At 36.8% G+C, this 14,107-nt stretch overlaps 2 protein-coding genes, 1 long non-coding RNA gene and 2 pseudogenes across 4 annotated transcripts; 1 reads left to right on the top strand and 4 right to left on the bottom strand.

Moving 5' to 3' along the window:
- Positions 1-205: 205 nt before the first annotated feature.
- Positions 206-3,211, bottom strand: LOC110769791 (mogroside I-E synthase-like). The gene is made up of 2 exons (XM_021973830.2): positions 2,425-3,211; positions 206-1,243 (listed from the first exon to the last, which is right to left on the bottom strand). Exons 1-2 carry the CDS (start codon positions 3,091-3,093, stop codon positions 494-496), a joined length of 1,419 nt encoding a protein of 472 aa, XP_021829522.2. The 5' UTR covers positions 3,094-3,211; the 3' UTR covers positions 206-493.
- LOC148293624 (UDP-glycosyltransferase 74F2-like) lies at positions 1,360-2,291 on the bottom strand (annotated as a pseudogene).
- Positions 3,212-3,691: 480 nt separating the features above from the next.
- LOC148293625 (UDP-glycosyltransferase 74F2 pseudogene) lies at positions 3,692-4,369 on the bottom strand (annotated as a pseudogene).
- A 6,255-nt stretch (positions 4,370-10,624) lies between these two features.
- On the top strand, positions 10,625-12,004 carry LOC148293626 (uncharacterized). Its single transcript, XR_015836407.1, has 2 exons — positions 10,625-10,762; positions 11,930-12,004. It is a non-coding gene; the product is annotated as an uncharacterized LOC148293626 (long non-coding RNA).
- On the bottom strand, positions 10,682-13,852 carry LOC110744686 (2-alkenal reductase (NADP(+)-dependent)). 2 transcript variants are annotated; one of them, XM_088254317.1, is made up of 6 exons: positions 13,460-13,852; positions 12,975-13,152; positions 12,708-12,874; positions 12,474-12,556; positions 11,930-12,344; positions 10,682-10,762 (listed from the first exon to the last, which is right to left on the bottom strand). In XM_088254317.1, the coding sequence occupies exons 1-5, from the start codon at positions 13,694-13,696 to the stop codon at positions 11,966-11,968; spliced, it is 1,044 nt and encodes a 347-aa protein (XP_088110443.1). In that variant the 5' UTR covers positions 13,697-13,852; the 3' UTR covers positions 10,682-10,762; positions 11,930-11,965. The 2 variants fall into 2 exon arrangements, with proteins under 2 accessions (XP_088110443.1, XP_021800366.2); XM_021944674.2 differs by having other exon boundaries at positions 10,682-12,344.
- Positions 13,853-14,107: the final 255 nt, after the last annotated feature.

The raw sequence follows: 14,107 nt of genomic DNA on the forward strand, positions 1-14,107 counted from the left end.
AAAATGTGAATTTACAATATTATCCTCATTTAATTAATAATTTCAATTCTTAAGGTTTGAATTAACCAAGGGCATTTTCTGATATTTTGAATGTTTCACCATTCTCTGCCTTTTACTTTATATATATAGATTAGATCAATTTATATAATAGTAAACACCAATTTAAAAAAAAAAGATGATTAAGTGATTCACTATCCTTGTTGCACACACAAAGCTTTGACTAATGGTATGATCTATACTAAAAAGCACATAAAAAGAAAAAGTGATAAACCGAACATCTTGTTTCAGGCATTCACTGCAAATCAACAACGGTTTTCTAATACAATAGCTATAGAATATTGGGTTCTACCGTCCTCATTACGATGAAATTTCATCATTTTCGAGTACCTGTAGCCCATTTTTTCAATTGACTCACTTGTCTAATTTATTTCTTTTGATTATAAAAGACGTCAACAGAGGAGATGATTCGAACTTTAACCTTAATAACCCCATGCTATTTTTCACAAGCACACCTTTTCTCTCTTGATAAGACCAGATTTGAAATGAACTCATCAATATTATTGCTTGAACTTCCACCTTCATCCACTGCCTTTCTAGCCAATTCTTTCCACTCAAGGGCTTTCCTTTGCATTTCTTTCCCTCTCTCTTCCTCCATTATTTCACTTATGCAATGCTCTACTTCTTCCTGCCTAACCACCCCTTTCTCATCAGCCAAAGCCTTGACCCCAATTTTCCACACATCCATAATAAACTTGGCATTTGTGCTTTGGTCAGTCCATTGTGGCAATGCCACAACTGGCACCCCCAAACTGAAGGCCTCCAGAGTAGAATTCCAACCACAGTGTGATATGAAGCACCCAACAGCCTCATTTGCCAAAACCTCCAGCTGGGGGCACCATGAAACCACCAAACCCTTCTCTGATGTCTCCTCCACAAACCCTTTAGGGAGCTTTGCTGCTTCTGCTTCTCTAACCACCCACAAAAACTTGCTTTTGCTCCTCCTCAAACCCCAAGCCAGTTCCTCCATTTGCTCAACTCCAAGTTGCGCCGCGCTGCCAAACGCGACGTAAGCAACCGACCCTTTTGGCTGCTCATTTAGCCATTTCATGCAGGCATCATTGTTGGTGTTGAAGAGGCTGACACCATATTGTTTGTCATCCTCAAGTCTCTTGTCCAAGTAATGGGATGGTATGGTTGGTCCAATGGTCTTCAATGGAAGAAACGTAGCCATCCAATCCACCACCTGTGCAAATTTTAAGCAAAATATATAAATTAAATGAAACATCAAAATCATACCTAAACTTAGCACCCAAAAATCATATCAAAGCCAAAATTAATCATAACTAAAAAACAGCTTTCTCATGTTCTTACTTGCTCTTCCAACTCATAAAATGTGTTGCATAGAACCCAGTCAGCTTTTTCAACATTTGGAAATTGACCCACAAGCATTTTATAGACAGCAGGGTAAGTCCCCAATTCATACACATATAGGATGGCATGTCAGAAGGGACAAGTGGAGGCAACCCAGGAAGCAAAATTTGAGACTGACTAAGAGGAAGTTTGAGTTCACCTTTGTAGACATGGTACAAAATGTTGTTAACAGCACAAGACTGAGTGAAGAAAATAGCCCCAAATATACCAAACTTGTTGGCAACATCTAAAGGCCAATGCAGGAATGCATCATAAACAATGCAATCAACTGGGCACCCTGAACTTGAAAGCTTCACAAGGAGCTGAGCTAGAGTTTGTGAACCCACTTGACAAAGGCTCTCCAAATAGGCCTCTACACTTTGAGCATGTTTAATTCCACCCTGGTCATAACCATCTGAAATGGTCTCTAGGGCATTAATTGTAACTACCAGATCCTGATGATTTTTCCATAATTGTGTTGTAGTCAAAAATGGTAGTGACCAGTGTGACTTTGACCCCTTTTTGATGTAAAAGCTTGGAAAATTGGACCATGGGATTAATATGGCCTTGTTGGGTAGGAAAGGGTAAGACCAAACAATGAGCTTTGTAGGCCCTCGGTATTTCCTCCATTGAAGATGAACTTTGTGGAAGATGGGTTTGGTTTGGCCAATTTAGATCTAGATCTGAAGCTAGCCAATTTAGATATAGGTCATCTTCATGCTTTGATTTTTCTACACATTTTCTTGCACATGCACATTGACCTTGTATTAAAGTCATCACTTAAAAAAAAAAGAGAGAAGTACAAGCTAGTTATGACAAGTGCTGTGTTAATTGCCATTATGTTATTCACTAATGTGATCTAAAAATGTGATTCTGAGACATTATCAAAATAGCAATTAGTTTTTAAAACTGACATAAAAAAATAAAAAAATAAAAAATAATTGTTTCTGAAACTTAAGATTCATATTGAAGCCAAAGGAAATTACTAAAACACAGCTTTTCCCATGTACTTACTTGTTTTTCCAACTCATAAAATGTGTTGCAGAGCACCCAATCAGCTTTCTCAACATTGGAGAACTGACCCACAACCATTTTAAAGATGGCAGGGTAAGACCCAAAATCATATACAAAAGATGGCATGTCAAAAAGTTTAAGTGGTGGCAACCCAGGAAGTGAAATTTCAGACTGGTCATCAACAACAGGAAGTTTGAACAATCCTTTGTGGACATGGTACAAAATACTGTCCACAGCACAAGATTGAGTGAAGAAAGAAGCCCCAACAATCCCATATTTCTTGGCAACATCTAAAGACCAAGGCATCATTGAATCATAAACAATACAATCCACTGGGTATTCTGAGCTTAAAAGCTTCTCAATGAGCTGAGCCAGAGTTTGTGAACCCACTTGCCAGAAGCGCTCTAAGTAGGCCTCTACACTCTGTGCATGGGCGCTCCCTCCTTCGTCATGCCCATCTGAAATGGTCTCTAGGGGAATATAACTGCATCCTGATGTTTTTTGCATTAATTTGTTGTAGGCAAAAATGGTAGAAACCAATGTGACTTTGACCCCTTTGTGATGTAAAAGCTTAGAAAATTGGAGCATGGGATTGATATGGCCTTGTAGGTTGGGATAGGGGAAGACCAAACAGTGAGCTTTAGAGTCTGATCTCTGCCTTTTCTCCATTGAACTAGTTTGTAGAAGATGGGTTTGGCCAATTTAGCTCTAGATATGGAGGTGGGTTGCAGAGTGGAATTTGTGGTTGGTTCCATTTACATGTACATGTACATCCACAAAAAAAGTCATCGGTTTGTTTTATCCCCTTAGTCTTTGTTATTTGTGCTATCATGTAGTGCATGTGAATGTGGGTGGACGACAAGTATCCATTCATATTATTACACATAAACTGTTATATCACGTCACTATATTCCATAACAACACAATAATTACTCACATCTTTACTATTTGTTGCATATAATCTCATTCACTATTAGAGAGTATTGGGGTGATATTAGTTGTCATCACCAATAAAAGTGATTATTCAAGAAATAGTAAACTCAGCACCAAAAAAATAACCCGTACAAAATCATGCATAAAACATCAAATCCACCTTCAGCCACTACAAACTGGTCCTAATGTTTAATAATCCATGAGAAGGATTTATGTGATCTAAAAATGTAATCCTAGCATTACCAAAATAGCAAATTTTTTTTTTTTGAAACATGAAAATCATATATAAAAAAACCTATAAAGAATGAAAATGACAGAAAAACACAAAACTTTCTCATGTACTTACTTGTTCTTCCAACTCATAAAATGAGTTGCATAGGACCCAATCAGCTTTGTGAATGTTGGAGAACTGACCCACAACCACTTTATAGATACCAGGGTAAGACCCAAAATCATAGACAAAAGATGGCATGTCCGAAAGTTCAAGTGGTGGCAACCCAGGAAGTGAAATTTCCGACTGGTCATCAACAACAGGAAGTTTGAGCGATCCTTTGTGGACATGGTACAAAATATTGTCAACAGCACAAGATTGAGTGAAGAAAGAAGCCCCAGCAATCCCATATTTCTTGGCAACATCTAAAGACCAAGGCACCATTGAATCATAAACAATGCAGTCAACTGGGAAGCCTGAGCTTGAAAGCTTCTCAATGAGCTGGCCTAGAGTTTTAGGTCCTACTTGCCAGAAACGCTCTAAGTAGGCATCGATGCTTTCAGCTTCTTCCCTCCAGCCTTGGTCATAGCCATCTGAAATGGTTTCCAGAGCAATGCAGCTGGATCCTGATGATCCATGCATTAATGTGTTGTGGATAAAAATGGTTGTGACCAGTGTGACTTTGATTCCTTTGTGATGTAAAAGCTTAGAGAATTGGAGCATGGGATTGACGTGGCCTTGGAGGGTTGGAAAGGGCAAGACCAAACAATGAGCCTTGCGGTCTCTCTGTGCTTTCTCCATTGAACTTTTCTCTTTTTTTTTTCTTTGGGTTCTGGATCTGGAGTTTGGTCAATATATAGTCATGTGCAAGGACTAAAATATCAGCAATATCGACGAAATATCGATGATATTATTGATTTTTTTAGGTATAGAACATTTTGGAACATATCCATACACATATCATATAAGTATCGATAATATCATAAAATATCAACGTCGATAATTTCTCTCACACTTCAGCAACATTTGGCCAAAGTATCGATAATATCGAGATGATATCACAAAACCCCCTAAGGCTATAATATCGATAATATCGAGATGATAAAGATAGTGAAAATTTTGAAGAGTTATTTACACTAACACCCCCCTGAGGTTTCTTGTGTTTTCACAAAACCCCCTCAAGTCTCAAAAATTACCTGAACACCTCATGAGATTTTAGTTTGTTTTCACAAAACCCCTTTTCGTTGATTGTTTATCCAAAAATTGATGATTTCATTGAAAAAAAAATTATGCAAATGATAAAATTAACCCCAATGAAGTACATGCAATCTAATCTCAAAGGCCAATTATGGGAGCAAATAAATCCGACAACCAATCAGGAGACGCCACGTGGAAAAGGAGCAAACCCTAAGAATATATTATCCAAATCAATATTCTGATTTAATAATATATTTAATATGAGAGTTACCTATTTAGGTTGAGGGAATAAATTCCATAAATTCCCTCAATCTATTTATTTCCTTCCATAACTTCCCTCAACCCAATTAAGAATAATTCTCCATTATTCCCCCCTTAATTGTAAAATGAATGTTACGAGAAAGGAAAATCTATTTAAGCTAAATGGAGGACACAAATAAGGTAACTCTTCTTCACTCGAAAAAATCCCAAAAATTACTTTCTCTCTCTCTCTCTCTAACCGAAATTAGGTTTAATAATATATTTAGTAGGGAAGTTACCTATTTAAGTTGAAGGAATAAATTCCATAAATTCCCTCAATCAAATTAATCAAGAAATGAATAATTCTCTTTGAGGAGAATTATTCCCTCCTTAAATGAAAAAGAATAGGTTACAAAGATGAGGCTATTTAAACAAGAGGAGGAGACAAAGAAGGTAATTTTGAACTTGTTCCTAACTTGGGAAAACCCTAGAGATTACACACCCACCACTCTTACCTAATCGGCTCCCAAGCCACATATCTCACTAGTAAAAAAAACCCTTTGCGCAACCAAATTTTGCGCTACGAAACACAATTCGTCGCTCAAAGTGACTTTGCGCGACGAAAATTAAACTTCATCGCTCAAAGTCTTACGCGACTACATTTTGCGCAACGAAACACAAATCGTCGCACAAAGTCACTTTGCGCAACGACAAAACATCGTCGCTCAAAGTAACTTTGCGCGACGAAACAATAAAATTCGGTGCACAAAGTCTTGCGCAACGAAGTGTGGTTCGTCTCGTAAAGTCTTTACAAAAATAAAGAAAATAAAAAAATTATTTATAAAAATCTTTGCATGACTTTGCGCAATGAATTTATAAACTTCGTCTCGCAAAGTCTTTACCAAAATTAAAAATAAAAAAATAAAAAAATTATTTTGTTAGAAAAATATAATATTTTAAATGTATTATATTTTAAATTGACGATCAAATTGGTTCATTGTATTCATATAGGGTCAAGGAGTGTAGCTGTAAAAAATCATCAAAATCGAAATTGAAATAACCGTTAAATTATGATTTTTCGTTTATAACCGTCGAAAAGTTTTGTCCTATTACTTGATCTCTGAATGTTTATTTTTTCCAATTTTTGGCGTATATGATCTCGAAGTATAAACAAACAAGTTTGACGGTTGGATCTTTGAAACTAGTTTCGTAGAATGCGTATGCCATCAAAACAATATATTCACTAACAATTAAGAGTTTATTTATACTTTCATTAAATATAACATAAGATTTTGTGGTATCCACTAGTGTAAATATTTTAAATTGACGATCGAATGCAGTCATTGTATTCATATAGGGTCAAGGAGTGTAGCTGTAAAAAAATCATCAAAATCAGAGTTGAAATAACCGTTAAATCTTAATTTTTCGTTTATAACCGTCAAAATGTTTTGTCCCGTTACTTGATCTCTGAAAAAAAAAAAATTCCCGATTTTTGGCGTATATGATCTCGATGTGTAAACAAACAAGTTTGATGGTTGGATCGTTGAAACTAGTTTCATAGAATGTGTATGCCATCAAAACAATATATTCACTAATAATTAAGAATTTATTTATACTTTCATTAAATATAACATAAGATTTTGTGGTATCCACTAGTGTAAATATTTTAAATTGATGATTGAATGCAGTCAATGTATTCATATAGGGTCAAGGAGTGTAGCAGTAAAAAATCATCAAAATCAGAGTTGAAATAACCGTTAAATCTTGATTTTTCTTTTATAACCGTCGAAATGTTTTGTCCCATTACTTGATCTCTTAATGTTTATTTTTTCCGAATTTTGGCGTATATGATCTCGAAGTATAAACAAACAAGTTTGACGGTTGGATCGTTGAGTAGCTTTAAATTTGTTTATTTTGTACGTATAACACTTAAGAAATTGAATAGTATATATATTTATTAGTAGGTTTAAATTTTTTTTTTAAGACTTTGCGCGACCAATATAATAATTCGTCGCGCAAAGTATACTCTAAAAATTTGGCGGGTACCAAAAATGCGAATTTTTTTTAAAATTTTTTTTACGACTTTGCGCGACTAATATATATTAGTTTGTCGCGCAAAGTATACTCTAAAAATTTGGCGAGTACCAAAAATGGGAATTTTTTTTAAAAAAAATTACGACTTTGCGGGACGAATATATAATTCGTCGCGCAAAGTTTTGTGGGACCAATATATAGTCGTTCGTCGCGCAAGTATACCCGAAAAATTTGGGCGGGTACCAAAAATGCGAAATTTTTTTAAAATTTTTTTTCCAACTTTGTGCGACCAATATATAGTAGTTTGTCGCGCAAAGTATACTCTAAAAATTTAGCTAGTACCAAAAATGGGAATTTAAAAAAGAAAAATTACGACTTTGCGGGACCAATATATAGTCGTTCGTCGCGCAAAGTATACCCGAAAAATTTGGGCGGGTACCAAAAATGGGAAGCAGGAATATTGTGGTCGCGCAAAACTTTGAGCGACCAAAATTTCGTCACGCAAAACTTTGAGCGACCAAAATTTCGTCGCGCAAAACCCTAAAAATTTGGGCGCGCACAAAAAATGGGAATTTTTTTTTAAAAAAATTTCGAGACTTTTAAAACCAAAGTGATACGGTTTTTAAAACCAAAATAACTCCTCCACCATTTTCTCAATGTCTTCTACTCTTACCTCTCCTCTCTCTTTCCTTCTCCCCAAATCCTACCCTTTCTCTCACACTCACTCCTCTCACTTAATCTCTCATCTCTCTCTTCACTATCTCTCACTCTCACTCACTCTCTTATCTCTCTTTTCATCATCTCTCACTCTCACTCACTCTTTCATCTCTCTCTCACTATCTTCTCTATTCTCTCACACTCACTTCTCCCTCTCATTCTCACTCACTCAAAATCTTGCCAAAAGGTATATTCTCTCCAAACTTTAATTTTTTTTTTTCATTAATATGTGTTTTTGGAGTTAGTTTTGAGTTTATGCCAATTTTTTGTTATTTTGTTGTTATTTGACAATATTTGTTTTTTTTGTAGGGAATCGTTGAGACTTTGACGGCTAAAGTTGAGGATTTGGATCGTATCGAAACATATCCTCCACCACTACCACCACAATAGGCTTGTAGATTTTATTATTGTACTTTGTTAATTTATGTGTACATTTTGAATATTATATATATATTGGATAATTTGACCACTATTTTTCATATGTAATTTTATTTTGAATATGTCAATTTAAATTAAAGTAATTAAAAAAAAATCATACAATTAAATTAAATTTAAAAAGTAAAAATTTGAAAAATTAATATAATGAAATTGATATAAGAGAAATAATAAAACAAAATGTCAAAAACCTTGGGTGACAAAATATTTCGTCGTGCAAACTATTAAACTAGTTTATTTTAATTAAAAAATTTTTAAAAACAAAAATTAAAAAAAATTGAATATTTCGTCGCGCAAAGATTTGCACGACATTAGGATTCGTCGCGCAAAGTGTATTTGCGCGATGTTAACTTTCGTCGTGCAAAATAATATTATTCGTCGCGCAAAGTAATTAATATTCGTCACGCAAAGTTGATAGTATTCGTCACGCAAAGTTGATAGTATTCGTCGCGCAAAGTAGTTATAATTCGTCGCGCAAAGTATCTTTGAGCGACGTTAGTATTCGTCGCTCAAAGTTGTTATAGTTCGTCGCGCAAAACCTTTCTTTACGATTTTTGCGCGACAGAACTTGCGCGACCAAAATTTCGTCCCGCAAACTTTGCACGACGAAATTGTACTTTGCGCAACAAAATTATTTCGTTGCGCAAAGTGTTTTTTGTAGTAGTGTCTCTCTTGTAGAGAAATATCTCCATCCTTTCAGTATTATCTGCATCTTCCGAGACCATATTACTGACTTAGGCATCAGAGGGCCCTTAGCCACCACCACACCGGTGGTTCTCCATTGGTCACCATTTGTCTTGCAGGGAATCAATATATTATTCAAATCAATATTATGATTTAATAATATATTTAATACGGGAGTTACCTATTTAGGTTGAGGGAATACATTCCATAAATTCCCTCAATCTATTCCTTCCATAACTTCCCTCAACCCAATTAATCAAGAGATGAATAATTCTCCATTATTCCCTCCTTAATTGGAAAATGAATGTTACGAGAAAGGAAAATCTATTTAAGCTAAATGGAGGACACAAATAAGGTAACTCTTCCTCACTAAAAAAAAAATCTCAAAAATTACTCTCTCTCTCTCTCTCTCTCTCTCTCTCTCTCTCTCTTGCCAAAATCGTCCCCTACTCTCATATTTGTGGCTGACCAGCTTAGGCTGTCGCCACCTCTCTTACCTACTCAGCTCCCAAGCCACATATCTCTCCCGTAGATAAATATCTCCATCCTTTCAGTATTATATGCATCTTCCGAGACCATATTACTGACTTAGGCATCAAAGGACCCTTAGCCACCACCACACCATTGGTTCTCCGTTGACCGCCATTTGTCTTGCATGGAATCTAGCATAAGAACGTTCGAGAGAGAAGATTCATCCGCGAATATTCTCCCATGAGGAATTTTCACAAACACCAACTTTGTCATTTGGAGATTTTTTTTGGGTATAAAATCATCAATTTTTGGATGAAAAATCAATGAAAAGGTGTTATGTGAAAACAATTTAAAACCTCAGGGGGTGTTCTTGTAGTTTCTAAAACCTCAAAGAGTTTTGTGAAAAAGCCGAAAACCTCAGGAGGTGATAGTGTAAATAACTCAAATTTGAACCTTATAGGAACTCTATGTGGCACTAAGTCACTCATGTGTCTTACCATGCAATGTAAAAAATGTAAAATATTGTAGTAAATCATTATAAATAAATTATTATAATGTGTTTAATCTTCTTTCATTAATTACTACATATTTTCTACACTCACAATGTTTGTCAGCTCGCTATATAATCAATTTAAATCAGTTAAACCCGTCATGCAATGCATTTCCTTCCAATTTTTTTTTTTGTGATAGAGTAATAGATAATTGACTAAATAAACACCATCCAAAGTTTCAAGAAAAATTTCCAAGTTTTTCTTACAATTTCCGTGGTTTTTATTCAATTTTTATTGATATTGATAATATCCCGATATTTCCATCAAAATTTCTATATTTTTGGACTACTGATATTTTCAAAACCATCGATATTTTAGACCTTAACTCATGTGGTGGTGGAGTGTTTTTGGTTAGCTGTACCAATTTTTCCGAACATTAATAACCCATGGTGTTGATTTCCACATATTTTCTATCTAAATACTTATGAAGGAATCTAGATCCTATGTCCCCAAAATGCTTGTGCCCTCCTCGTCCCCTTGATCTTGCTCCAAATTCTGTCAATGTGCACATTGATAATTTGTCGATACCTTATTGTCGTCAACAAAAAGTACATACGTGTTTTTGATAAATTTTTGTCAATATCAATATCGACAATCTGGCCTTTAATTAAAGACGGGATATCCTGCACATCGATGTGCACAAACGAGTTTTCGATAAATTTTTGCCAATATCAATGTGCACATCGACAATCTGGGCTTTAATTAATGACGGGATATCCTGCACAGAGGATTTTTGTCTCTTATAAATATGAGTTTTTATTTACAGACCCAAAAGGAGCGAAAAAAAATTAAGTTATGTTTAAGCACAATTAAATAGTGAATCATCAAAATGCAGATTACATCCAGTTGTCCAATGAAAAGCATGGCTCTGTCTGCCGTGCAAATCTCACGGCCTGGAGTTCCGGGCCGAGGGGATGTGCGCTAACACGGGGTTTCCTGCTTTTGGGTGCGGTGCGGTTGTGCGCGGGCGTGCCAGCACGGTTTACCGTGCGTTGATGTGTTGATGAGTGTTGGATGGATAAGTGGTGCGCCTGTTTGATCTGTCTTCCTAGTCAAACGATTGTAGCCGAGAGAGGAACTGGTCTCGGCTGTTAGGTTCACAGCCTAAACTACAAGGCCGTTGAGTGATGGTGTTGGTGGTGGGTTTTGGGCGGTGCTCCGGCGCGCTGCTCAGGGAGCGACGGTCGTGTGATATATGGGGTGAGTGAACGAACAACAAGGATGGTGCTCCGGTGCCTTGAAAATCAAGGGTCGTATGATATATTGATGAATGGATTTTGTTTACAATCTACCACTACTCCTAGGAAAGCAAGTAAAGATATTGAAAGTGTATTACAGGAAAAAATAAGTTGCTCCGTGAGAGGCTTGTTTGGTGTTTGAACCTTTTGAATGTAGCTCGAGTCTTGTATTTATAGGAAGAGTCCATGGATGAGTAATCGAGGCTGAATTTACGCATAGTGGAGTCTGATTAGCGCAAGTGGGCAGTCCAATCGACATTTGGGATCGTGAAGTATGGTGGTGTGACCCCAGAAATCCCGGTGAATCTCGGCCGCCGCTCTTGATCGTGGGTTCTGAACCTCTGGCTGTGGAGACGCATTTATGGCCTGGATAGCTGGTGAACCAACATCTCAGGCTGTCAGAATCCTTGTGAGAATGTCCACGTCTAATCACTCTGATCTCAATCACCAAATCCTGACTTCAGTCACTTCCCACCTTCCCTCATGCATTAAATGCCCCCTTGTGGCCAATGGGTTCGCTGCATTAAACAGGCACTACTTCATTAAATGAAGCCTGGGACCCTGCTGTCACGTGATGATTTGCCTTTAATGCCTTGGCCGCAATTTTGTTCGGCCTCGGCCTCGGCCTGCGCTTGAGGCCGAGATGATAATGCCTTATCATTTCTTCCTTTATCTTTGGGAAGGCGAAGTACCCTGGCAAAACGCTGCGTTTCAGCTTCTGCGAACAAGTGCCAGGGCCGAGAGAAAGGGCTCCTTCGGCCAGCTCATGGCCGTGGTTTATCAGGCACAAACAGGCTCAAGAAGTAATATATACAATACAAGAGGGCCAATCACTCATGGGAAACCAAAACTACTTGTTTTCCAACATTTCTGCCACTAAAAAGTCCCACAAGGGCTGCTGGAGCACTCTCAAGGCCTTGAGTTATGTCTTCCAGATATACTATCTTTCCTTCTCTGATGTATGGTAAGACCATGTCCAAGAAATTGGGATACAGATGGAAATAATCGAAAACAACAAAGCCTTCTATACGGATCCGATTGTAGATTAGAGACAGAAGATTGCTAAAGCCTTGTGGCTGGTTGAGATTGTAATGTGAGATCAATCCACACACAGAAATTTGACCATGAGGTCTCATGTTAAGAAGCACAGCATCCAGCATTTTTCCTCCAACATTCTCGAAATAAATGTCAATGCCTTCAGGGAAATGCCTGCATGTGACAATATTTTGATTGATGATTTTGTCTATTCAATTTCTGATATGTATTGTAAACTTCTTCCAAATCCAACATTATATATATATATATATACACGCACACACATATAGTTATATAACTGACCTTTTCAAAGCAGCATCAAGGTCTTGCTCTTCTTTGTAATTAAAAGCCTCATCAAACCCTAGCTTGTTCTTTAGTAGATCGACCTGAAAACATAAAGGGAAAATGTATATATCTATGTATGTGCACTTGGTCCTTTTTTGCTTACAACAAGACTTGTACAAAATTTGGCCCTCCCTATGCTTTAATGCTTACATTATTATTATTTTTCTTTTCTAAACGATAATGCTAACTCACCTTCTCTTTACTTCCAACACTTCCAACAACATAACACCCCATCAACTTTGCAAATTGCCCAACAAGCTGGCCAACTGCACCAGCTGCTGCAAAAATGAACACACGATCTCCTTTCTTAGGTGAACAGACTTCATGAAAGCCGGCAAAGGCAGTCATACCCGGCATACCTAATTTCCAAAATAAAATGATTACAACTAAAGAAAAGAATATTTTGATTGTACAAACTTATGACTCATAGCTTCATGAAATGAGCAACAGCAAACATACCAAGAAGGCCAGTGTAGTAGGACAGGGGCACATCAGTGTGGTGGATTTTAAAGAAGTGTTCTGGTTCTGTGATGAGACTATACTCTTCCCATCCTGTTGTTCCCCAAACCAAGTCACCTTCCTTGAATTCTGGGTGCCCAGAATCCAAAACTTTAGCCACTCCAAACCCGCTTAGTGGCTGCAGGATCGCCAATCAAATTAATACTGCAATAAGTTGTCTTTTGGAAAGAAAAAAAATTGAATTATTTATTTTAAAACTTGGCATTTAATGAGTTTAGTTCTTCACAAGTACTTGAGCAAGATAAGTTGATTGAATTTGAACCCTCTAAAATATTGCAAAGTTCTATTCTGAGTACTATGATTACATGAACTAGAATCAGGGAATAAAAACGTCATGGATACTCCTACTTTTCTAGGGAACCGAACAGAAAATCAAGAAAGCCGAGAGAGAGAGAGAGAGAGAGAGAGAGGGAGAGAGTGCTCACAGAACCAGGAGTGAAGGAAGTGAAGACATTAGAGCCTTGAATTCTATCCATTCGGATCCTCAAATAAGGGTCACATGACAAGTAGAGGTTCTTGAGCAGCACTGCTTTTAAGCCTTGAGGAACCTTGAGCTTTATGGAACTGGTTGTCACGTACATGTCTGACTCTTTGGGATTGCCAGATACATAGTCCTTCAATATCACCTGCTTGTTCCTAACTTCCTCCACGCCACTCGCCATTGCTGAACCAACCAAAGCTCTGTCTATGTCCGCCTCAGTTCCTCTGTTTCTTTGAATAGAATATGCTTATCAAGTTTGCCTTTTCAACAGTTTCTGAATGGTCTTATATGATGACACGTGTATGAATCTATGACCTCCATTGGCCTGGTTTTCACGATAGAGTCAAAGAAGAAACTAGAGCTGTCTAAGAAAGGTCGATGCTCTTGTAATTATTTACTTTGGGTCGTTTTGATTCTGAAATGACGCGCTTCTTTTTTTTTTTTTTTTTATAACTAAAAACATTTATAACAATATTTGACAGAAAAACTTAAAAGTGACTTTGAGCCATTCCAATTGACTTTTCATGAAATACTTGAATTCTAATAGAAGTACTTCTAAAAAAAACATTTATGACCATAAATATTTTCTACA

Source organism: Prunus avium, chromosome 6 (assembly GCF_965620075.1).
Source record: "Prunus avium chromosome 6, drPruAviu1.hap1.1, whole genome shotgun sequence".
NCBI lineage: Eukaryota > Viridiplantae > Streptophyta > Magnoliopsida > Rosales > Rosaceae > Prunus > Prunus avium.